The sequence below is a fragment of the Bos javanicus genome, chromosome 26 (genome assembly GCF_032452875.1).
Source record: "Bos javanicus breed banteng chromosome 26, ARS-OSU_banteng_1.0, whole genome shotgun sequence".
In the NCBI taxonomy this organism is placed as follows: Eukaryota; Metazoa; Chordata; class Mammalia; order Artiodactyla; family Bovidae; genus Bos; species Bos javanicus.
In genome coordinates, this window is record NC_083893.1 from 15,791,447 (window position 1) to 15,817,365 (window position 25,919).

The following is a 25,919-nucleotide window of genomic DNA, read 5'->3' on the forward strand; positions in this document are numbered from 1 at the left end:
GAGAGTGGACATGAGCTAGAATGGAGTAAATTGTGGGGCACAGAGTGAGAAAATAGAGACTAGAGACATCTTTAAAATGTTTTTCTTTGGAAATAAACTTACAAAAAGTTACAAACATAAAAAATAATACAAGAAACACTCATATCATTCCCAGATTTGCCTAGTGTAACATTTAAAAAAATTTTTTTGAAGTATGGTTTACAATATCGTGTTAATTTCTGCTATATAGCAAAGTGATTCATACACACACAAACACATATTCTTTTCTGGTTTAGTTTATCTCAGGGGCTTAAACATAGGTACCTGTGCTATGCAATAGGACCTTGTGTAATCCCTCTGTTAACATTTTATCCTATTTGCTTTATCCCTTGTTCTGTGTGCATGCATATTTTTTTAAGTCATTTGAGGGTAAATTACATATATCACGGCCTTTTATCCTAAATACTCCAGAGTATGTTTCCTAAAAATAGAAATGTTTTTCTTATAGAATATAGCAATTGTTAATTATAAATATCAAAATTTTTATATTGACACCTTTATTTAATCCACTACGATTAAGACAGTTGTGTTAGCTGATATAATACAGACCTTAATAGAATATTTTCTTTTTCTCTACCTAATACAAAGTGAAAGAAAGTGAAAGTGAAGTCGCTCAGTCATGTCCGACTCTTTGGGACCCTGTGGACTGTAGCCCACTAGGCTCCTCTGTCCATGGGGTTCTCCAGGCAAGAATACTGGAGTGGGTTGTCATTTCCTTCTCCAAGGCATGAAAGTGAAAAGTGAAAGTGAAGTCGCTCAGTTGTGTCCGACTCTTATCGACCCCATGGACTGCAGCCCACCAGGCTTCTCCGTCCATATACTTAGGGTATATTGCTTAGTGGGTAGAATTGCTTAGTGGTAAAGAACCTGTCTGCCAATGTAGGAGACATAAGAGACTTGGGTTTGATCCCTGGGTCAGGAAGATCCCCTGGAAGAAGCATGGCAACCCACTCCAGTATTCTTGCTTGGAGAATCCCAATGGACAGAGGAACCTGGCATGGAGTCACAGAGTTGGACACGACTGAGTGACTAAGCACAGCACAGCACAGTGGGTGTGAGTGCTATCTTTGAGGTTTTGATTTGCATATCTCTAGACAATGGCACCCCATTCCAGTACTCTTGCCTGGAAAATCCCATGGACAGAGGAGCCTGGTGGGCTGCAGTCCATGGGGTCGCTAAGAGTCAGACATGACTGAGCGACTTCACTTTCACTTTTCACTTTCATGCATTGGAGAAGGAAATGGCAACCCACTCCAGTGTTCTTGCCTGGAGAATCCCAGGGACGGGGAGCCTGGTGGGCTGCTGTCTATGGGGTCGAACAGAGTTGGAGACGACTGAAGCGACTTATCAGCAGCAGAGATTATGTTGAGCATCATTTTATATCCTTATTAACAGCTATTAGCATATCTTCTTTCAGAGAAATATATGTTCAACTCCTTTACTCATTTGTAAATTGAGTTGTCTTCTTATAGTTCAGTTCTTCATATATTCTGGATACTGGGCCTTTATCAGATATATGAATTACAGATATTTTCTGTGTTCCTATATTAACTTTTCCACCTGTATCTTGGAGGTCATTTCTTCTTCTGAAAAATCTTGATAATAAGTGTATTGCTAGGGACTTCCCTTGTAGTCCAGTGGTCAAGACTCCCATGTTTCCACTGCAGGGGGCAAGGGTTCAATCCCTGGTCAGGGAACTAAGATCCTGCACTAAGATTTGGACTCTCAGCCAACAATAACAACAAAAAATGTATTGCCACCTATGCCCTTGGCACTTTAGTTAGGACCTTGAGAAATGCTCATTATAAAAGACATGATGTTTCTTAAACTGGATGCTAGCCACATGGATGTTCATTTATGTATTTTATTACTTATATATAGGTTATATTCACTTTGTGTGTGTGTGTATATATATATATATATTTTTTTTTTTTTAAAGGCTTGACAATGTTGCTTCCTCTAATTCTCCATTCTCCTACTGCTATCCTTTCATTGACATACTTCTAGAATGAGTGGTCTATATTTGCCACTTCATTTTATCCACAACTAGTGCCTCTCTTTTGGAGAAGGCAATGGCACCCCACTCCAGTACTCTTGCCTGGAAAGTCCCATGGACGGGGGAGCCTGGTAGGATGCAGTCCATGGGGACACTAAGAGTCGGACATGACTGAGCAACTTCACTTTCCCTTTCATGCATTGGAGAAGGAAATGGCAACCCACTCCAGTGTTCTTGCCTGGAGAATCCCAGGGACGGGGGAGCCTGGTGGGCTGCCGTCTATGGGGTCGAACAGAGTCGGCCACGACTGAAGCAACTTAGCAGCAGCAGCAGCAGCAGTGCCACTTTAGTTCCAATATGATTGGAACTAAATTATAGTTCCAATAATTTAGTTCCAATATGATTGGAACTAAATCAGAGTTGCAATATGATTTCTTTGTCCATCCTTAAATAACGACACCTTTGAGTCTCTGCCCCACCCTCATCTTTAGTCTTTCTTCCCTGGTGTTACCGGTGACTCACCTAGTTGTATTATTCAATGCCTCTTCAATCTGCCTCTTTAAACTGAAGCCCTAACCGTTTTAGAACTCTAAATGCTGGATATTTTACTTTCCCAGCTATATTTCCCCTATTAATCAAGTTATTCCCAATCCACAACTATTTTTCAAACCACATCAGCTTCATTCTCAAGAGTTTTGTAGTGATTGGCTGGTACCTCCTGTAACAGAGTGCAGTGAGCTCAGCTTTTAGCACAGCAGCCTCAGGTATGCAGATGACACCACCCTTCTGGCAGAAAGTAAAGAAGAACTAAAGAGCTTGTTGATGAAAGAGGAGAGTGAAAAAGTTGGCTTAAAGCTCAACATTCAGAAAACTAAGATCATGGCATCTGGTCCCATCAATTCATGGCAAATAGATGGGGAAACAGGGGAAACAGTGGAAACATTGGCTGACTTTATTTTTCTGGGCTCCAAGATTGCTGCAGATGGTGATTGCAGCCATGAAATTAAAAGATGCTTACTCCAGAATACACAGAAGAACTGTACAAAAAAGATCTTCACGACCCAGATAATCACGATGGTGTGATCACTCATGTAGATGGTGTGATCACTCATCTAGAGCCAGACATCCTGGAATGTGAAGTCAAGTGGGCCTTAGAAAGCATCACTATGAAAAAAGCTAGTGGAGGTGATGGCATTCCAGTTGAGCTATTCCAAATCCTGAAAGATGATGCTGTGAAAGTGCTGCACTCAATATGCCAGCAAATTTGGAAAACTCAGCAGTGGCCACAGGACTGGAAAAGGTCAGTTTTCATTCCAATCCCAAAGAAAGGCAATGCCAAAGAATGCTCAAACTACCACACAATTGCACTCATCTCACACGCTAGTAAAGTAATGCTCAAAATTCTCCAAGCCAGGCTTCAGCAATATGTGAACCGTGAACTTCCTGATGTTCAAGCTGGTTTTAGAAAAGGCAGAGGAACTAGAGATCAAATTGCCAACATCCACTGGATCATCAAAAAAGCAAGAGAGTTCCAGAAAAACATCTATTTCTGCTTTGTTGACTATGCCAAAGCCTTTGACTGTGTGGATCACAATAAACTGTGGAAAATTCTGAAAGAGATGGGAATACCAGACCACCTGATCTGCCTCTTGAGAAACCTGTATACAGGTCAGGAAGCAACAGTTAGAACTGGACATGGAACAACAGACTGGTTCCAAATAGGAAAAGGAGTACGTCAAGGCTGTATGTTATCACCCTGCTTATTTAACTTCTATGCAGAGTACATTATGAGAAACGCTGGGCTGGAAGAAGCACAAGCTGGAATCAAGATTGCCGGGAGAAATATCAATAACCTCAGATATGCAGATGACACCACCCTTATGGCAGAAAGTGAAGAGGAACTCAAAAGCTTCTTGATGAAAGTGAAAGAGGAGAGTGAAAAAGTTGGCTTAAAGCTCAACATTCAGAAAACTAAGATCATGGCATCCAGTCCCATCACTTCATGGGAAATAGATGGGAAAACAGTGGAAACAGTGTCAGACTTTATTTTTGGGGGCTCCAAAATCACTGCAGATGGTGACTGCAGCCATGAAATTAAAAGACGCTTGCTCCTTGGAAGGAAAGTTATGACCAACCTAGATAGCGTATTCAAAAGCAGAGACATTACGTTGCCAACAAAGGTCCGTCTAGTCAAGGCTATGGTTTTTCCTGTGGTCATGTATGGATATGAGAGTTGGACTATAAAGAAGGCTAAGCGCTGAAGAATTGATGCTTTTGACCTGTGGTGTTGGAGAAGACTCTTGAGAGTCCCTTGAACTGCAAGGACATCCAACCAGTCCATCCTAAAGGAGATCAGTCCTGGGTGTTCATTGGAAGGACTGATGTTCAAGTTGAAACTCCAGTACTTTGGCCACCTCATGTGAAGAGCTGACTTATTGGAAAAGACCCTGATGCTGGGAAAGATTGAGGGCAGGAGAAGGGGACGACAGAGGATGAGATGGCTGGATGGCATCACCGACTCAACGGACATGGGTTTGGGTGGACTCCAGGAGTTGATGATGGACAGGGAGGCCTGGCGTGCTGCAGTTCATGGAGTCGCAAAGAGTCGGACACGACTGAGCGACTGAACTGAACTGAACTGAATTGCTGTGTGCAGTTACTCTGCACCCTGTTACCAGGAAATGGGTCCTGCTCAGCCATTGGTCGGTGCGTCAGAGGTCCCCACACACTAGCAACCAATTGTCAAAGAGCAACCCCGATGACCCTGCTCAGACATTGGACAGCTCAGCAGTGGGCCCCACCCACAAGCAACCAACTGTTAAGAATGGGCAGTTAGTGAGGGGATTCAGCTAAGTGGCGTGGTGGTCCTCAGGTGAAGAGTGAGGTAAAAGGAGGATCCTGACCTTCTCCCTGGGGCCCTTCAGTTCATCTGGCCTTTGGTCAGTGAGAGAGCTTGGGCACCAAGAGAACAGGCTTGGGACTATGTTCTGTAGGACTTCAGAGCCCTCATCAAGCCCTCCACTAGCCTTGGCCCAGGCCTTGAGGCAGCAGTGAACCTCTCCCCTATCCTTGTCTCTGGGACCTAATAGTAGCAGTGGTCTGCCTGGGTCACAGTATGTGGGATGTGGTGTCCTGCTTTGGGTGGCCTGAGAAGCCTGAGGGCCAGATGAGTTGGGTGCCTGGCTTCCTCAGTGATGACAGTTGGTCAGGTTCTGGGGAACCTGACCCTGAGGGAACTGCCACCTGAGCTCTGCTTCCTGTTAGCCAGGACCTGGACCTTGGAGGTTAAAAGTTGTACCTTGGGACCTTGCCCTTTCTTCTCAGGACAAAGAATAACATTTGTTTGGTAGAGGTTTACAGGAACATTGTTACCTGACCATGACCTGACTTTAAGAACAAAGGCTCTGACACCAAGAAGTTGCAACTAACCATAACACCCCCTAACCTTTTACATTTAAAAGCGCTTTGATGAAAGCTTTCAGTAACTTTGGGGTTAAGGTATGAGCCACCCATCTCCTTGCATGGTCCTGTAATAAACCAAACTCCAAACTCCAGTGTTTTAGCATTGTTTTGGCCTATGTGTTGGGCACACAGACTTGGTGATGTTCGGTAACACTCCCTCTTCAGTCCTTCTATTTGAACAGTTACCACACCTTGGGATTTCTACCTTAAATGCACTTCATTTCCATTCATTGGTTATCACCCCATTTTAATCCATTTTCATGGGGTGCTGGGATTATTTCAACAGCCCTCTCTGCCTGACTCTACTACTTCTATCTCAAGTGATAATGGAAATCTTTAAGAGTGATGTGATGAAACGTTGTCCTAGATGGGAAACATAACTTTGGTAATATTGGGAAAGATGAAGTGGAGAAGAAAGCGTGTTAACTTGAGATGAGAACAACTCTGAATAGTGAATGGAGCAGTGGATATACACTGGAGGTGGAAGGACTTACATCTAAATCCTGTATTCTATTCCCATAAATTGTGTTAGTCGCTCATTGGTGTCCAACTCTTTGCGACTCCATGGACTGTAGCCTGACCGTTTTCTTTGTCCATGGAATTCTCCAGGCAAGAATACTGGAGAGGATTGCCATTTCCTTCTGCAGAGACTCTTCCTGACTCAGGGATGGAACCCAGGTCTCCTGTATTGGCAGGCGGATTCTTTACCATCTGAACCACCAGGGGAACCCGATATAGCACATCAAGTGAATTTTTGCTAAGGGAGCCATACCCGTGCTTCCCTAATGGCCGTCCTGTTTGGAGTGGGCCAACCAGCCTCCACTGTCCAGAGGGCTGATCCCAGATTGCCGGTCGCAGTGTCACGGAGCGAGTCTCTCTAGCTACCGTCTCTATGGTTCGCGGAATCTCCAGGTCGGAGCTTGACCGGTCTGGCTTTTGCGCGTGCGCGAGCCCAGGCGCGTGCCCGCCCTCCTGCAACTGCCCGAATTCTCGGGAGGGAGGGGTGGGTGTGGGAACGTTGCGGCGGTGGCCGCCGCGGCCCCAGCACTCAGGGATCTTCCCTGGCCAAGCCTGAACTGGGGAGCTTCCGTTACCTCCTCCCGCGGCGCTCACCCGGCCCCAGATGGTGGGTCCGGAGGATGCCGGAGGCTGCTCGGCAAGAAACCCCAAGTTGCTCCTTTTGCCGGCGCCCGATTCCGCGGGCCTGGACGGGAAAATGATTCGGGCCACAGGCGGCTTTGGCGGAGGCGTCGGCGCTGTGGAGCCTCCTGAAGAGGAGGAGGAGGAGGAGGAGGAGGAGGAGGAGACGCCGCCGCCTCAGCAGCTCCTTCAGCGTTACCTCGCGGCGGCCGGGGGACAGCTGGAGCCCGGGCTGTGCTACTGTCCGCTCCCCGCCGGCCACTCCTGTGCTCCGCCGCCCTCGGCAGCCTCGCGCTCGGACGCCTGCCAGCCGGATGCCGGCTCCAAGCACCGCGACGCGGAGGCGGCGGAAGCTGGCTCGGCGCGACACGGAGGCATGACCAACGGGGACTCGGGCTTTCTGCTGGGCCAGGACTGTCGCGACCTGGCCCGCGCCGGCAGCCGGGAGCCGTGCCACCGCCGCCTCCGTCCGGACGGGCCTGGCGACGAGGGTGCGGACGGCGCGGGCATCCTGTCTGACTGGGCCGCGCCGCTCGAGGACCCACTGCGGAGCTGCTGCCTGGAGGCGGCGGACCCCGAGGAGCCGGAGGGCGAGGGCAGCGGCGCGAGGGACAGTTCGGCCAGTGACGGCAGCGGCAGCGAGGACTTGGAGCGGCTGGGAGCCGGAGCCGGGGGTTCCGAGGAGGGTGCGTCGCCCGTCACCTCGGCGGAGAGGACTAGTGGGGGCGCCGCAGCCGAGCCGCGCGTCGGTTTCTCCGACGTTCACTGGAACTCTCGGAATACGTTCGAGGTGAGCCGCTGCCAAAGCGCCCGCGACCACCTGCCGCCGGCGGGGGCGCCGGTGTCCTTGCCGGCCGCGGAGGAGGGCCTTGCCGGGACCTCGGCTCGGGCTCGACGGAGCGGCGGCTTCGCCGACTTCTTCGCCAGGTATAGCGCAGGCTACGCCGGGGATCAGGGCGGGCTTGGGGCCGGGAGCGGGCGGAGAGCGACGTGAGGGCAGCCTCAGCGTGGCTCTCGCTGGCGTTAGGATTGAGCTTTGATTTGTCACAGGAGGGACCAGGAACTAGGTCTGCATTGTGTTGTGCGTCTGGATCGGAGAAGTTGTGAGCGCGGGGAGCCAATCTTGGTGCTTCCCTGAGCCGGACGCTGTACCTGCCATTCACATCTGGTTTCTATGAATTTAGGCCAGCGTGCTAGTGCCATATCTACAGTTTTGCCTCTTCCGGAGAAATAGACAGCCTTCTTCGTCCGCGTGTACTATACTGTTAGGATTTAGGGGCGGGTGGCGGTGCGGGGTGTGTGTGTACAGGTGCGGTTGTGAAAGAGAAAGAGAAGTCATTTTCAGAGCTTTCTCTTTGCGTGGAGTCTAAACCCATTCAAGTAGTTTGGGAATTACTGAAATTAGAGGTGGCTGAGTTTCATAGCGTTTAACAGCCTGTTTCAGGGGCCTTTATTAAAATACTGTCAGTTTAGTATTTAAAATTTGATCCAGCCTTTAAAACCAAATTACTATGGCGCTTTATCTAGAAAAATCCCTTTCCCCCACTTTTGCTAGATAGACCTATACTTTTTTCCGGCAACTTCTGTTAATTTTTTATGGTGTCGTATATGTGATTTGACCTGCTAGTCTTGAAGTTAAATTGTGGTGCTGGACATTGCAAGTTTCTCAGTGGGACGTTGATAGGGATACATACGTCGTTAGAAAATACTCATCTTAATGCACCGTAGTAACAAAGCAGTTTCCTGTGAGTCAGATTTTGACACGCTTTTTTTTTTTGGACACGCTTTTTTTTTAAGTCTCTAGACAAATAGGAAAATATTCCCAACTTGGAAAACCCTCCCTTTCAAAGTTCTTTCTCCTTTCTTCTGTGTTTTTGTTCCCTTTTCAGGGATCATGACAAAAACCAGAAATAAAGAAACAAGTAATGAGTCTCAGATTTGAGAGGATTATACAATTAGTGTGCATATTTGTAGACTCACAGACAGAGTTTTCTGATTGAAATTAGTGTTTCTTATTCCCTTTTCTGCTCTATTAACTGTTGTTTAAATCAAGATTGGGGAAATCCTAATTATGTTTTAGTCATGTGTGTGCTTAGTTGCTCTGTGGTGTCCAACTCTTTGTGACCACAGACTGTAGCCCACCAGGCTCCTTTGTCCATGGGGATTCTCCAGGCAAGAATACTGGAGTGGGTTGCCAGTGCCCTCCTCCAGGGGATCTTCCCAAGCCAGGGATCAAACCCAGGTCTCCTGCATTGCAGGCAGAGTCTTTACCAGTTGAGCTACCAGAATCTTTACCAGCTAGCTGAGCTATCAGAGAAGCCCTGTTTTACTCGTAGGACAACATATATAGTAGTGAAATGTGCATTTGTCCCTCAAATTATGCAAAGATCTATGCAAAGAGACATACTTAAAGCTCGTAGTGGCAATATTTTTAAAGCTCTTAAGGTGTGTGAAGCTTGTAGGTATTTTTTTTTTTTTTTGGTGGAACTTGTGGGTATTTATTGGTCATGTTTTGATGTCAGGTATCAGGCAGTTTTAGATTTGAACAGGGCTTTGGAGAGCATAGCTAGTTGACATTTATATGGCTTAGTTGATGTTCATATGATATACTTTTCATGTGTATCAGAACACTGAGTGTAAAGTCAGTAAACTTAGGTCCCCTGAAGTTAATTTCTCTAAGCTTTGTTTTTGAGATATGAATGTCAAGAGTCTAAGCATCATTGCTTCCTTCATATAACATTCTTGGGAAAGGACAGAATCAGACATTAGGACTATTTTTATGTTAACCTTTAGTCAAAACCTTAACTAGATGCTGAACACCTTCAAGGCAAAGACTATGACCTTCATTTTTGAATCTAAAATATCTAGTGTTGTATAAAGAATCCCATTCAGATTGTGTTGAAGTGACAACTTTCATGGACTCTCCCTCTTTTACTGTTCTCTAGGTAGTGTAATTTTGAACAAATCTTCTGTTTCCAAAAAGAATAATCAGAAATTTTCTCTTCTCCCTATAACCTAGGAGTGTTTTTCTTCCCATAAACAGTTGTCAGCTAATGGCAGAGCTGGGTTAGAAACCAGGGTTCCTGATTTTCATTCCAGGAATTCAATCATAACTTCTGTTTACCTGTGACTCTTTTCTTTCCCACCTGATTATCTAAATCTTTCCCTTCTCCTTTCCATTTCCTCTCTTTCTCTTAACTGGGTCAAAAAATCTATAACAAGAAATACTTTAAAAGACTAGTTTCATGTTTGTTTTAACCTTTTACAAATAAAGAGAGTAGACCATTTTATGGCTCTGTTTATCTGTTACTACAAAAATTTGTTCAATCAAGGCACATCATTTACAGAAGCCTCACTGAGTAGGGTAGAAATCATGTAGGAGAAAAAGGAATTTGGTCCAAGATGGGACAGTTCTCATTATCTCCTTCCTGCTTGCCCTCCCTTCTAGATGAAGTGAGTTCTATTTCAGACTCTGTTGGGAGCTTGCCTCAGCTGCACATGGGCATCTGTGTTTATAGTGACTTGATTACGGGAGCCCTAGAAGTAACATTCAGGAGAAGGAAATGGCAACCCACTCCAGTATTCTTGCCTGGAGAATCCTGTGGGCAGGGAAGTCTGGTGGGCTGCTGTCCATGGGGTCACGCAGAGTCGTACAAGACTGAAGTGACTTAGCAGCAGCAGCAGCAGCATGCATTGGAGAAAGAAATGGCAACCCACTCCAGTATTCTTGCCTGGAGAATCCCAGGGATGGGGAGCATGGTGGGCTGCCATCTATGGGGTCGCACAGAATTGGACAGGACTGAAGCAATTTAGCAGCAGCAGCATAAGCAGCAGAAGTAACATTCCCTCAGGTCCTTGGCCTTTTCCTGTCTCTAAAAGTTTTGAAGTGCTAGGTGCATCCACTGCTGCCACTCTCACAACTTAGCAGTGAGAAGATGAAAGTTAAAAGACAAATCTCTTGTGTTTGTAGGCTAGCCTTTGTTTCTCAAGGGTATGTTTATTATTCTGTTCTGAAAGTGAAGTAACTTTAAACCATTTTTATGGTCCTTTAAGCAAATCCATGTCGTGTTTTCAAACTAGAGTGGTTTGTTTTTTATGTATGCTCTTAATAGGTGTATTTTAAAAGCCATTTAATACTTTTGAGTATTAATACTCAAATTGAATACTTTTGTTCTGATTGCACTGGCAAAGTCACTGTTGTTTAGAAGCACTCAAGTATGTATCTGTGTCTCCTAATAGTGTTAATATATATATATATTTTTTTTACAAAATCTGCATGATAAATCACAAGAATTTAGTAACTTAAAAGGGCATGACTAAGGTAGGCAAAAAATACTAAAGATTTTTTTTCCTTCTATCTGAAAGATAAACTTTATAGATTCTGGAATTTATATAAATCTTTATAGATTGATTTTATAGATTCTGGAACATAGAGATTTGTGTAGCTTACCCTGTAGTTACCAACTCTGAAACTTCCTAAATATTGCACAAAAATTTTTTTGTGAATCTCTTTTTATTATGGGTAGCTGAATAGGGAAGACTAGCAATGGTAGGCTCATTTAGTGGTTTCTTTTCACATATTGGGCGTCCCTTGTAGCTCAGCTGGTAAAGAACCCGCCTGCAATGTGGGAGACCTGGGTTTGATCACTGGGCTGGGAAGATCCCCTGGAGAAGGGAAAGGCTACCCACTCCAGTATTCTGGCCTGGAGAATCCCATGGACTGTATAGTCCATGGGGTTGCAGAGTCAGACACGACTGAGCGACTTTCACTTTCATATATAAGTAGTCTCCAATCTCCCCACTATGAAAATTGTTGAGAATGTATATTCTTTTTGTTATGATATTGAGAATTTTGAAAATTTCTGTTATAATTTTTCTTAATTTAAGATTCTCAGAAACAACAAAATCAACCATATTTTCACTACTACTCAAAATTTAGTTGATGTACACTGCTGCTGCTGCTGCTGCTGCTGCTGCTAACTCGCGTTAGTCGTGTCCGACTCTGTGTGACCCCATAGACGGCAGCCCACTAGGCTCCCCCGTCCCTGGGATTCTCCAGGCAAGAACACTGGAGTGGGTTGCCATTTCCTTCTCCAATGCATGAAAGTGAAAAGTGAAAGTGAAGTCGCTCAGTCGTGTCAGACTCTTCGAGACCCCATGGACTGAGCCCACCAGGCTCCTCCGTCCATGGGATTTTCCAGGCAAGAGTACTGGAGTGGGGTGCCATTGCCTTCTCCGTGATGTACCCTAGTTGCTGAAATAAATCATTATTCACCTGACTGAGCCACCATTGACTTTCGTCAGATAGGGCTCCCTTATTTGTCCTATAGTGTGTATTCTTCCCAGTCAACTAAAATAAAAGCCACAGTTTCAGGACCAGTTTCTCAAAACAAACAAACAAACAAAAACCCCTTCTTTAACATTTCAGTAAAGAAAAGGTAAAATATCAAACCTCTGATAAGTTTTAAAAGATTTTTATAGCTCCCCAAAGCAAACAGTTCTTTATAACAGGTGTGGTATGATTATTTAAAAGGAGAATTAAGAAATATCTTGCTCTAAACATAATTTTTTTTGTTATTACAATACTATAAAAATATTCATTAATGTGTCACTAAGGAAATTTTGTTGGACCTTACTTTTATATTAGTATAATTAAAATGTGTAAAATTTTAGAAAAACTGAAAAGAATGTGTAATTAGTTGCTCTAGAATAAAAATGAGTCTTTTAAGATTTTAGAGTGTTGTGAAGCTACCCATTATAATATTAGATTGGGGAGCTAATGGCTGAAGAGTCTTTGTTTCCTTTTCTTATATCTAGCCCTTTCCCCTACTCAGATCCAATAATTGCTTTAAAAAACCAACCAACTGCAAAATACTAGTTATCTATACCAAACCATTAGAAATCCAACAGTGATTCAAGGAGTTCATGGTTAGAGATGTAATCATCTGAGTATAAATTCAGTAGAAAGTATTGGGAAACACTAATTTTTGTGGGACTTGGTTAATTTTAATCACTCAAACATTATTTCGAAGTGCTAAACTAAACTAACATTTTAACACTAAGCCCCAGTTAGCAAAGCAGACTAATATTAACTAGGAATTGGGACTTCCCTGGTGGTCCATTGGTTAAGAATCCAGGCTTCCGTGGATTAGAGTAAGGCAGAGATTTACTTTTTATTTTATTTTTTGAGATTTACTTTTTAAGATACTTTTTTAAGAATAGGTTTATGTTTATAGAAAAGTCGCAAAGGTACTATAGAAAGTTCTGGTATATCCCTTGTCCAGTTCTCCCGTTGACAACATTACATAACTGTGGTACATTTGTCACAACTAAGCAAAGAGTTGGACACGACTGAGTGACTGAACTGAACTGAAGAATCCATCGTTTGTACATTATTACAGTTAAACTTCATGCTTTGTTTAGCATAGAGTTATTGACTAAAAGAGCCTTCCCAGGTGGTTCAGTGGTAAAGAATCTGCCTGCCAATGCAGGAGACACAGGAGACTCAGGTTCGATCCCTGGGTTGGGAAGATCCACTGGAGAAGGAAGTAGCAACCGGCTCCAGTATTCTTGCTTGGAATATTCCATGGACAGAGGAGCCTAACTGCCTACAGTCCATGGGGTCACAGAGAGATAGACACAACTGAGCACGCGTGCACCACACCTTTATTGTTGGCTGTAAGACTTTTATTTGGGAAGCTATTGTGTTTTACTGTAAAATCAGAGCTGTTTAAAGTAGAAGGAATTTTAGGAGTCACTTTGTTCATTCTTTAATACTCTATGGAAAATCAGGGTTAGCTTCTATTTGCTAGCCATCACTTAGTAAGATGGTATTAATTTAGTATTGGAAATGAACTAGACATAGTAATGAGTTTAAGTGATCTAAAGCAATGTTTTTTAAAGCTTTTCAGATTATTTGGATTTAACAACCAGTACCCATTTGCCTCTGGAAAAAAAAAGTCAAGTATATTTTAATTTTACATAATTTCATATTTTTATAAAATTATTTTAATATGTCTTTCCTTTATATATTTTTTGATTCCTAAATTATTCCTGTGACCTAAGAAAGGTAGGGTTTATTTTTATGTTATAGCTATTTGCCCAGAGACAGAGAGTTAATTAAAAAAAAAATCAGAACTGGGCATAGGTATGATTCCTGGGGTTTGAAGCTAATACATTGATTTCTGTGAATTATAAGAAGTTTATGAATGAAAACATAGCTTTTGATGTAGTGAAAATACTCTTGTCTTGAGAAATAAGAAACTTGACTTTTGTCCTGGGTAGTTTCTTTTCTTGTATCATTAAACAATTTATGTGATCTTGGGCAAATTACTAAATTTCTTCACTTCACTTTCCTCATCTATGAAATTTAGAGATTCAGAGTACCTTTCAGCTCCAATACACTATGATGTTGTGTGATTCACTTGCACTCACTGTTGTAATAAACCTCAAATATTTGTTGGCTAAATACTACATATGTGAATTGAATTGAGTTAAAGAGAATGCTTTTTTAAAAAACAGCATGATTTTTCATCTGTAAAATGAAAAAGTTGCCAGGGATAGAAATACCCCTTCAACTCTAAATTCTGTCTTGAACGTTTTTTGGTAAAGGCCTAACTCTGCCTGAGAGTAATCATGCTAAACATCAGTCTCAACATCAGTGATCTTTGTTTAGTGTCTCATAAGCATCTCATAAACAGACCAGCAGCTCTTTTTTTTTTCTTTAGCAATTCTAGATTTTTTTTTCTTTATGATTTCTTTGGAGTAGGAAAGTGAGAGAGTAAGATAATAAGTACATTCTAGTTAATCAGTGAATTGGAGTTTGATACTTTAACTTCCAGACCATGATTTCTTTCTCAAAGTTTGCCAGTGTGCCACTTTGGGGAACTGATAGCTTAGTACAATAGTCCCTAGCCTTGTTATACTGCAAATTAACCTAAAAGCACATTAAAAAAATTAGATGCTTCATAATCCACAGCCCTTAGGTGGATGGATTCAGGGGACTTGCCCTTGGCAGGTGGAATCTTTAAGCTATAGGATGGATATAGAAGTGAAGTAAAGTGAAGCAAAAGTTGCTCAGTCGTGTCTGACTCTTTGTGACCCCATGGACTATACAGTCCGTGGAATTCTCCAGGCCAGAATACTGGAGTGGGTAGCCTTTCCCTTCTCCAAGGGATCTTCCCAACCCAGAGATTGAACTCAGGTCTCCCTCATGGCAGATGGTTTCTTTACCAGCTGAGCCACAAGGGAAGCCCTGGATGGTTATAGTGTACTGCTTAAAGATGTTGATTGTGGAGTTAGACTGCTTGGATTTCAATTAGCTTGTTGTTGTTTTATAGTCACTACGTTGTGTCCGACTCTTTGTGACCCCATGCACTGCAGCACACCAGACTCATTTGTCGTCCACCATCTCCCAGAGTTTGTTCAAATTCATGTCCATTGATTCGATGATGCTATCTAACAGTCTCATGACAACCTACTCCAGTGTTCTTGACTGGAGCATCCCATGGACAGAGGAGCCTGGCAGGCTACAGTCCATGGGGTCGCAAAGAGTCTGACATGACTGAAGTGACTGAGCATAGGCACAGCACATGCCCATTGAGTCAGTGATGCTGTCTAACCATCTCATCCTCTGCCTCCCCCTTCTCCTTTTGCCTTCAATCTTTCCTAGCATTAGGGTCTTTTCCAACGAGTTGGCTCTTCCCATCAGGTGGCCAAACTATTAGAGCTTCAGCTTCAGCATCAGTCCTTCCAATGAGTATTTACAGTTGATTTCCTTTAGGGTTGACTGGTTTGATCTCCTTGCAGTCCAAGGAACTCTCGGGAATCTTCTCTAGCAGTTCAAAAGTATCAATTCTTGGGCACTCAGCCTTCTTTATGGTCCAACTCTCACATCTGTACATGACTACTGGAAACACCATTGCTTTGACTATACAGACCTTTGTCAGCAAAGTGATGTCTTTGCTTTTTACTATACTGTATAGGTTTATCATAGTTTTCCTTATAAGAAGCAAGTGTCTTTTAATTTCATGGCTGTAGTCACCATCTGCAGTGATTTTTGGAGCCCAAGAAAATAAAATCTGTCACTGATTCAACTTTTTCCCCAAATGTTTGCCATGAAGTGATGGGACCAGATGCCATGATCTTAGGTTTTTTGTTTTTTGTTTTTTTTTTTCAAAAATATTTATTTTTTTTCCTTAATAGCTTTGTATATTATCTTTTTTATATTTTATTTTTTAACTTTACAATATTGTATTGATTTTGTCATATATCAAAATGAATCCGCCACAGGTATACATGATCTTAGTTTTTTTAATGTTGAGTTTCAAGCCAGCTTTTTCACTATCCTGTTTCACCCTTATCAAGAGGCTCTTTATTTCCTCTTCACTTTCTGCCATTAGAGTGGTATCATCTGCATATATGAGGTTGTTGATATTTCTCCTGGCAATCGTGATTCCAGCTGGTGATTCATTCAGTCCGGCATTTTGTATGATGTACTCTGCGTGTATGTTAAATACACTGGGTAAAAATATACAGCCTTGTCACACTCCTTTCTCAATTTTGAACCAGTCAGTTGTTCTGCATCTGGTTCTAACTGTTTCTTCTTGACCCACATACCAGTTTCTCAGGAGACAGGTAAGGTGATCTGGTATTCTCAACTCTAAGAATTTTCCACAGTTTGTTGTGATCCACACAGGCAAAGGTTTTCTTGTAGTCAATGAAACAGAACTAAATGTTTTTCTGAATTCCCTTGCTTTCTCCATGTTGGCAGTTTGATTTCTGGTTCCTGCCTCTTCTAAACAGAGTTGTTACATTTAGCTTGAAGACCTTTGAGCATAACCCTGCTAGCATGTGAAGTGAGCTCAGTTGTATGATAGTTTGAACATCTTTGGCATTGGCCTTCTTTGGGATTGGAATGAAAATTAGCTTACTAGCTGTGTACTTACAGATAGGTAACTTGACCTCTCTGGACCTTAGACAACTCGTCTGTAAAATATGGGTCATAACGATAGCTATCTCATGGGATTGTCATGAGCATTAAATGAGATAATATGGCAAATGCCTTGTATTTATTATGTGGTGTATAGTGACGACCCACATCTTATTATTCAGACTACAGGAGACTGCCACAATCCCTTTCCCAACTCCCTCACTGAAATTACTGGTTTAAAAAAAGGGAGAGCCCGAGATGAATTTTTTGTGTACTCACTAAAGAAGCATTGCACAATTTGTGTAGTAGATTTTATTTTTTTAACTTATTTATTTTAGTTGGAGGCTAATAATTTAGAATATTATAGTGGTTTTTGCCATACATTGATATGAATCAGCCATGGGTTTACATGTGTTCCCCATCCTGAACCCCCCTCCCCCCTCCCACCTCCCTCCCCATCCCATCCCTCTGGGTCATTCCAGTGCACCAGCCCTGAGCACCCTGTCTCATGCATCGAACCTGGACTGGTGATCTGTTTCATATATGATGATATACATGTTTCAATGCTATTCTCTCAGATCATCCCACCCTCGCCTTCTCCCACAGAGTCCAAAAGACTGTTCTATATATCTGTGTCTCTTTTTTTCTGTCTCACATATGGGGTTATCGTTACCATCTTTCTAAATTCCATATATATGCATTAGTATACTGTACTGGTGTTTTTCTTTCTGGCTTACTTCACTCTGTATAATAGGCTCCAGTTTCATCCACCTCATTAGAACTGATTCAAATGTATTCTTTTTAATGGCTGAATAATATTACCATTGTGTATATGTACCACAGCTTTCTTACCCATTCGTCTGCTGGTGGACATCTAGGTTGTTTCCATGTCCTGGCTATTATAAACAGTGCTGCGATAAACATTGGGGTACATGTGTCTCTTTCAATTCTGGTTTCCTCCATGTGTATGCCCAGCAGTGGGATTGCTGGGTCATATGGCAGTTCTATTTCCAGTTTTTTAAGGAATCTCCATGTGTAGTAGATTTTAAAACAGTTTGTATTTGGGATTGGATGGGTGTTAAAATGGACTCTGGTGTAATGATACAGGATTTTTAGAAGTCTTGAAGCTTTGCCTAAAAAGCAAGTCTGAGAAGGAACTGAAAGGAGAGAATGTTGATAAAGATTAAAATATTTGTATCTTTTGTTATTTTAAGGACCTTATATAGAACGGAGAAGGCAATGGCACCCCATTCCAGTACTCTCGCCTGGAGAATGCCATGGACGGAGGAGCCTGGTAGGCTGCAGTCCATGGAGTCGCTAAGAGTCGGACCTGACTGAGCGACTTCACTTTCACTTTTCACTTTCATGCATTGGAGAAGGAAATGGCAACCCACTCCAGTGTTCTTGCCTGGAGAATCCCAGGGGCGGGAGAGCCTGGTGGGCTGACGTCTATGGGGTCACACAGAGTCGGACATGACTGAAGTGACTTAGCAGCAGCATAGATAGGGAAAGACACTTTTTAAGTTTAAATTCATGAGCCTTTTAACCTGGCTTGCTCATGTATTTTATACTTAGTATGTTGTGGTGTGAAAGCTATGGGGAAATGTGGAAACATTGGAAGATTTTGAAGTGATACATTTGTTACCCATCTCTAAATGTATTATTCAGAAAGGGAAAGCCAAACTTATTTCTCTTCCTAGGAACCCTACTGGCTACATTAAAAGTTGTCCCCAGGGAGTTCTGACTGCTTGTTGCTTAGACCCAACTACAGTAGTTATTGAACACTAGTGTTGAAAACTGGGCTTTCCAGGCAGCTCTAGTGGTAAAGAACCTGCCTGCCAGTGCAGGAGACATCAGATGCCCAGGTTCGATCCCTCGGTGAGGAAGACCTCCTCCCTAGAGGAGGCATGGCAATTCACTCCAGTATTCTTGCCTGGAGAATCCCATGGACAGAGAAGTCTGGTGGGCTGTTGTCTATAGGGTCACAAAGAGTCGGACACAACTGAAGTGACTTAGCAGTAGCAGCAGCAGCAGTGTTTAAAATTACCTGTGGTGGGAGATGGGGAGGGATGTGAAGAATGCAGATTTCTTGAGCACTTTTTTTTGATTCTGTAGATCTTGGGTGGGGTCCAGTAGGAATCCAAATGTTTAACAGAATTTCTCAAGTGATTCTGATGAAAGTGGTTACCACACTATAATTCATGAAATACAGTTGACTGTTTTCAAACAGGAGTTTGAACTGCCCAGGTCCACTTACATGTGGATTTTTTTCAATAATAAATAACTACAGTCCTACACCATCCTTTGTTGATTGAATTCCTGGGTGCAGAGGAGAAAGGGATGACAGAGGATGAGATGGTTGGATGGCATCACCAACTTGATGGATGTGAGTTTAAGCAAGCTTCAGGAGTTGGTGATAGGGAAGCCTGGTGTGCTGCAGTCCGTGGGGTTGCAAAGAGTCGGACATGACTGAGCAACTGAACTGAACTGAACTGCAGATAAGAAGGGCGGACTGTAAGATTATACTGGGATTTTTGACTATGTTAGGTCCCCCTAGTCCCTGAGTTGTTCAGGTGTCAGCTGAAATTATTGATAGGCAGAGCTCTCTAGGTAGTAACTAAAAGAAGGTACAACATACATTTAAAGCTTAGATTGCTTTACTTAAAATTGGGTCATATTGAAGTATTATGTAATTGATGAGTATAAATAGAGATATAGGAGAGAAGAGATATAAGTACAAATATAGAAGTATTTTACTAACTTTCACTAGATTGAGAAGCTATCTCTGCATAATTAAAATCCTGTTTTCCTTTTTATTAGTGGGAAAGTTCTTTTACTTTCACTTTATGTGGTTTTAGATAGTCGTACTTAAATGTTCTGTGAAACACTTGAACTCAAAAAACTTTACTCAGGTCTCTTTAACATGGAGTCAGAACTTTACTTCTTATTTATAGTTTATCAAAAAGGGCATTAATTTCCCTTCCTTCTGCTGAGTAGTTGTAATTCTTTTCCATGCCTTTAAGAAAAAATTCTGCATGTTGCATGTGGCTTATTCCCCTCCAGAATTTGCTGCTTCAGCCTTTCTTGCACTTCTTATTTCTGTAGCCAAAACAAGAAAGAGAGGGAAACCCATGTGACTGTCTGGCTTTTCAGCAGGCTCTTTCCTGCGATTAAGAGAAGTTTACCTAGGAAATCAAGCCACAAGTTACATTCCTACTTAGGGCTAGTTTAAGAGTTAACTTGGTAATGTGTTTAATTTTTAATTTACCTTTGAATTTGCTTTTCAGTTTCTTTTTAATTTAAATTTGATTTTGGGTTTCTTGGTTAAAAAAATACTTCCTTCTGTCTCTTTCTAACCTCACACAGATGAAAACATTTTAAGTTTGGAAATGAACATGATAGTTTTGAAATCAAATTCTGTGCTGTGTTCTCATATTTTCCCCAATACTGTAATATACAACTACATTATTTAGAATTTCCAAATGTGGTTTTCATCTAGACTGTTTGTAGTCATTTTCTAGTCAAGTAGGCAAAATGCTTTTCTTTTGCTGTCCAAGGAAAAAGTTCTTCAAAGACCACAACACTGTATTGATTTTTGTTGTTGTTGTTAGAAAAACATAAAATGCTCATTTGCCTCCTTTCTAAAAACAGCACAGGGAGAACAAAATACACTAAAGATAAATACTTTGTTTTTACACATTCCAGTTCAGGTAGTAAGAAAGGAAACAAAATTGGGAAGGTGTGGGGGTTTCACTAGAGACAAGAGAAACTGTTAGAGAATGAATTTGAAGAGGTTTGTGCAGAAAAAATTGCTGGAGAGAGTAAGTGTTAGCTGGAAGTTAGCTCTGTACTTTGGTCTGTGGGCTTCAGAGTATTACCACAGGTTATTTACATATTTATTTTTCTGTTCTGCTTACATCAATGCCCCAGATGCTTCTGGCAACTTCTTAAAGGTAGTTGTTGTGCCTCTTCCTCTTAACTTCCCTAATATCCCCATCCTGGGGCTTCCCAGGTCGCTCAGTGGTAAAGAATCCACCTGGCAATGCAGGAGCCACAGGAGATGCAGGTTCAGACCCTGCACTGGCCACCAGAAGAAATCAGTTCACTCCAGTGTTCTTGCCTAAAATTCCATCAACAGAGGAACCTGGTGGGTTACAATCCATAGGGTCACAGTCAGACACAACTGAACAACTAAGAACCTTCATAGCTTCTTAACAGGTTATGTCTTGCAAAAGAAATATTTTTTAATGACAGATTGTATCAGTTCAGTTCAGTCGCTCAGTCGTGTCCGACTCTTTGCAACCCCATGGACTGCAGCACGCCAGACCTCCCAGTCCATCACCAACTCTCGGAGTTTACTCAAACTCATATCCATTGAGTCAGAGATGCCATCCAGCCATCTCATTCTCTGTCGTCCCCTTCTCCTCCCGCCTTCCATCTTTCCCAGCATCAGGGTCTTTTCAAACTAGTCAGCTCTTCGCATGAGGTGGCCGAAGTATTGGAGTTTCAGCTTCATCATCAGTCTTTCCAATGAATATTCAGGAATGATTTCATTTAGGATGGACTGGTTGGATCTCCTTGTAGTCCAAGGGACTCTCAAGAGTCTTCTCCAAACCCACAGTTCAAAAGCACTAATTCTTGGGCGTTCAGCTTTCTTTCTAGTCCAACTCTCACATCCATACATGACTACTGGAAAAAGCATAGCCTTGACTAGGCAGACCTTTGTTGGTAAAGTAATGTCTCTGATTTTTAATATGCTGTTTAGGTTGGTCATAACTTTTCTTCCAAGGAGCAAGTATCTTTTAATTTCATGGCTGCAGTCACCATCTGCAGTGATTTTGGAGCCCCCCAAAATAAAGTCTGCCACTGTTTCCACTGTTTCCCCTTCTATTTGCCATGAAGTGATGGGACCAGATGCCATGATCTTAGTTTTCTGAATGTTGAGCTTTAAGCCAACTTTTTCACTCTCCACTTTACTTTCATTAAGAGGCTCTTTAGTTCTTCTTCACTTTCTGCCATAAGGGTGGTGTCATCTGCATATCTGAGGTTATTGATATTTCTTCCAGCAATCTTGATTCCAGCTTGTGCTTCCTCCAGCTCAGCATTTCTCATGATGTACTCTGCATAGAAGTTAAACAAGCAGGGTGACAATATACAGCCTTGACGTACTCCTTTTCCTATTTGGAACCAGTCTGTTGTTCCATGCCCAGTTCTAACTGTTGCTTCCTGACCTGCATACAGGTTTCTCAAGAGGCAGGTCAGGTGGTCTGGTATTCCCATCTCTTTCAGAATTTTCCACAGTTTATTGTGATGCACACAGTCAAAGGCTTTGGTATAGTCAATAAAGCAGAAATAGATGTTTTTCTGAAACTTTCTTGCTTTTTCAACGATCCAACAGATGTTGGCAATTTGATCTCTGGTTCCTCTGCCTTTTCGAAAACCTATATATAAGGTTTAATTTAGACTTTAAAAGTTTAGGTTGTTAGTATGACAGATTCATATATTAAAAATTACATATATCAAAGTATAAGATAAATGCAATATACAGTTTTACACATTGTATTCTTACTTGAGCTCCAGTGCTAAAAGGTAAGTTTCTCCTACAAGGACCATGGTAAAAGTAGCAAACAATTTAAATCTGTCACCCATAAGAAAGTTATTCATTATCAGGAAGATATATTGTGTATAAATTTAAGTTTTGAAGTAAGTTATTGAAGTTTTAAATCATTAAAGGTCTTAATTGACTACGTAGCTTCTGTGTTGTGAAGAGTGATAAAATTTGAGTTGCTTTTTTGATTACATAGCCCTTTGCACTCCTTACCTCACCCGTGTTGAATTGACTTTTTAACTTTATCAGTACACCAAGAGTTAAAGAGCTTGGGTGTTGTTTGGAAAACAAAAGACTTGTTGTAATTCATAATTGGGTGTTGAGTACACAAAATTTGTTATCTAAAGATTAAAAAATGTAGCTTTTGATAAAAATGATATGAGGTAACCAGCACAGTAATTGAACGTATAACCAGAGAGTGATGTTCATCTTTGTGATATACTTCCAAAAGCACAAGAATACCATACTAGGACAGTGATTACCTTTCAAAATAGTTTCTACTATTAACATAAGTGAAAATTATACTGCGTGAAGAAAAAAAATTAGTAGCTAACCACTATAAAATGTTCTTGATTAAAATAACAGTTAGCTACATGTTGTAATGAAGAGATAAGATTGTTTTGCTGTTGTGTGAGACCACCAAAATCTTTTGATTTTCATGGAAATGTCATAACATCAAGTGGAATAAAAGACAATTGCCTTGGTCAGGAGAGATATTTCAATTATGCTGATGGAAGACGAGTTCAATTCAGAAAGTGCTTCTAGGTCAGATGAGCCAAGTGTCAACTAAACAACAACCCCCAGAGCTAAGAGTCCGCCTCTCTGTTGTGAGAGACTGTGGGCACCTGATAGATGTGGTTTGGCCCCTGCTTGAATTCTTTCACTAACAAGCAACTCTATTTCCTCAATGCAGCCCATTGAGGGTATTAATTGTTAGAAGGTTCTTTATGTCAAAGCACAGTGTATCTCTTTGTAATGTTCCTGGTCCTCATTTGCCCTTTAGAGCCACAAAGAACAAGTGAGTTCTTTTACATAACTGCTGTTCAGAAATTTAAAGATTGCTATTGAATCTGTTTTTGACTCTTCTAGCTAAGCATATACAATTCTTATGAACTAGCTTGAGATTTTCTTACCATTTATTCATTCAGCAAATGCTGTTGAGCCCTACTATATATATGAGGCACTAAGGAAATAAGAGAAAAAATATTCTATTAACAAACTTAAGATGGGAGAATCATATAAATCAGTACTTACAATACAAACCTGGTTAGTGTTATAAAAGAAAATACAAGGGTGCATCAGTGGCACTGAGAAGGAGTGATTAACTTTGGTCATGAGACATTAGGGAACTTTTCACAGTAGATGAAACATGAATGCATAATTTTTCTGTTTTGTTTTGTTTTGACTAATGAGGAGGGTTTGGATTGGAATGAGGCTGAAGCCAGGACAGGCACACAACAGCATATGCAGAATTATACATGAAATAGCACGGCACTTTTGAAACTGTAGAGACTTATTAGTATGACCTCACCTTAGCACGCAGGGCTTCTTTGGTGGCTCAGTGTTAATAAAAAGTCCGCCTGCCAGTGCAGGAGATGCAGGTTCAATCCCTGGGTTGTGATGATCCCTTGGAGAAGGAAATGGCAACCTACTCCGGTATTCTTGCCTGGGAAATCCCATGGACAGAGGAGCCTGGCAGGCTACACTCTATGTGGTCAAAAAAGAGTCAGAAGTGACTTAGCAACTAAACAATAGCAACAATAGAACAACACCTTAGGGCAAGTGAGGTAAAGTGTCAAAAATGGAGACAGAAAGGTTGGGGCTAAATTATCAATGAGTTTGTGTGACAGAACTACACAGTTTTAATTGATTCCATGAGGGGTGGCAGCATACCAGACCTTTGATGGGTTTTCAAAACAAGGGCAACACGCTTAAGATTGTGTTTTAGAACAGTGACTCTGGTAGCAGTGTAGCAGATGATTTGGGACTTGAGAAACTGGGGCTTGGATACATTTGTGGTAGTTTATCTGTACTTGTCAGTCTCTTTATTAAAGTGTGATATCCCAGTCATTGATGTAAATTCAGTCTCTATCAGAAGAAGGTGAAGGTGAAGTCGCTCAGTTGTGTCCAGCTTTTTGTGACCCCATGGACTGTAGCTTATCAGGCTTCTCCGTCCATGAATACTTCTCCAGGCAAGAATACTGGAGTGGGTTACCATTTCCTTCTCCAGGGGATCTTCCCGACCCAGGGATCGAACCCAGGTCTCCCGCATAGGAGGCAGATGCTTTAACCTCTGGGCCACCAGGGAAGCCCACCTCTTCTATCAGAAGAGTTAACTAACAAATTTAGTGATATATGCTTACCTTGGGCTTCCCTGGCGGCTCAGATGGTAAAGAATCTGCCTGGAATGCGGGAGGCCCAAGTTTCATCCCTGGGTCTAGAACATGCCCTGGAGAAAGAAATGGCAGTCCACTCCAGTATTGTTGCCTGGAGAATCCCATAGACAGAGGAGCCTGGCAGCCTGGGGTTGCAAAGAGTTGGGACACAACTGAGCAACTAACATACACATGTGCCTACACAGTAGCCATTTTGTGAAGCTTTAATGAAGGCCTAAGCTTTGATTTTTGGTTTTGTTTTTGTCTTTCTGAGATACTGATTTTATTTCCTTTGGATATATACTCAGAAGTCCTATTAAGTTTTTGAACTGCCATACTGGAAAACATAGTGGCTGCACCAGTGTATATTCCCACCAGTTGTTTACAGAGGTTCCCTTTTTCCACACCCTCCCTAACAGTTGTCACTTGTCCTTTTGGTCACAGCCATCTTGACATGTTTGAAGTGATATCTCATTGTACTTGCATTTTCTTTTTTTTTAATTAACATTTTTTTAAATTTTAACTGTACAATATTGCATTGGTTCTGCCATACATCAACATGAATCCGCCACAGGTATACACGTGCTCCCCACCCTGAACCCTGCTCTTCCCTCCCTCCCCGTACCATCCCTCTGGGTTGTCCCAGTGCACCAGCCCCAAGCATCCAGTATTGTGCATCGAACCTGGACTGGCGACTCGTTTCATATATGATATTATACATGTTTCAATGCCATTCTCCCAAATCATCCCACCCTCTCCCTCTCCCACAGAGTCTAATGAGGTGGATGAAACTGATTTTTGTTTTGAGGGAAGTGGGATGATATGAAATTGGAGAGTCATGTGAAAAATTATGTCTACCATGTTTTATAAGGAATTTGATGAGGAGGGGCAAAGAGCCAGGATAGTTATTAGGCCAATTTTTCCCCCTCTAAATTCAACTACAGTTGATTTACAATAGTATACTAATTACGGGTATTTAATCTAGTGATCTGATATTTTATAGGTTATACTCCATTTAAAGTTATTACAGGGATGTTCCTGGTCGTCCAGTGGCTAAGACTCCATGCTCCCAGTGCAGTGGGCCCAGATTCGATCTCTGGTCAGGAAACTAGATTCTGCGTGCCACAACTAAGACCTGGTGTAGCCAAATAAAAAGTAATTAAAAATAAATTTAAAAAATAAAATTATTGTAAAGTATTAGCTATATTCCCTGTACTATCTATGACATCCTTGTATCTTATTTATTTTATACCTAGTAGTTTTTAATTGTTGTGGAAAACAAAACAATTTCAGAGGAAATCCTGTGAGAATAAAGTAGTAAAATCGTGTCTGTATACCCAATGCACAAGGTCTATATATTGCTTCATA

At 41.9% G+C, this 25,919-nt stretch overlaps 1 protein-coding gene across 7 annotated transcripts in view; it reads left to right on the top strand.

The window, feature by feature from the left end:
- TBC1D12 (TBC1 domain family member 12) overlaps window positions 1-25,919 on the top strand; it is a 119,036-nt gene that overhangs the window by 15,429 nt on the left and 77,688 nt on the right. For 2 of the 7 annotated variants that reach the window (XM_061402854.1, XM_061402853.1), the window contains exon 1: window positions 7,433-7,564. The exons of 1 other annotated variant lie outside the window; for it this stretch is intronic. Coding sequence is in view for 3 of the 6 variants with exons in the window: in XM_061402849.1 (XP_061258833.1) it covers window positions 6,621-7,564 (944 nt within the window). In the remaining 3 variants the exon portion in view is untranslated. Of the gene's footprint in view, window positions 1-6,412; window positions 7,565-25,919 lie in introns of those variants that run through there. 4 more of the 7 variants (XM_061402849.1, XM_061402847.1, XM_061402848.1 and 1 more) reach the window with 4 other exon arrangements.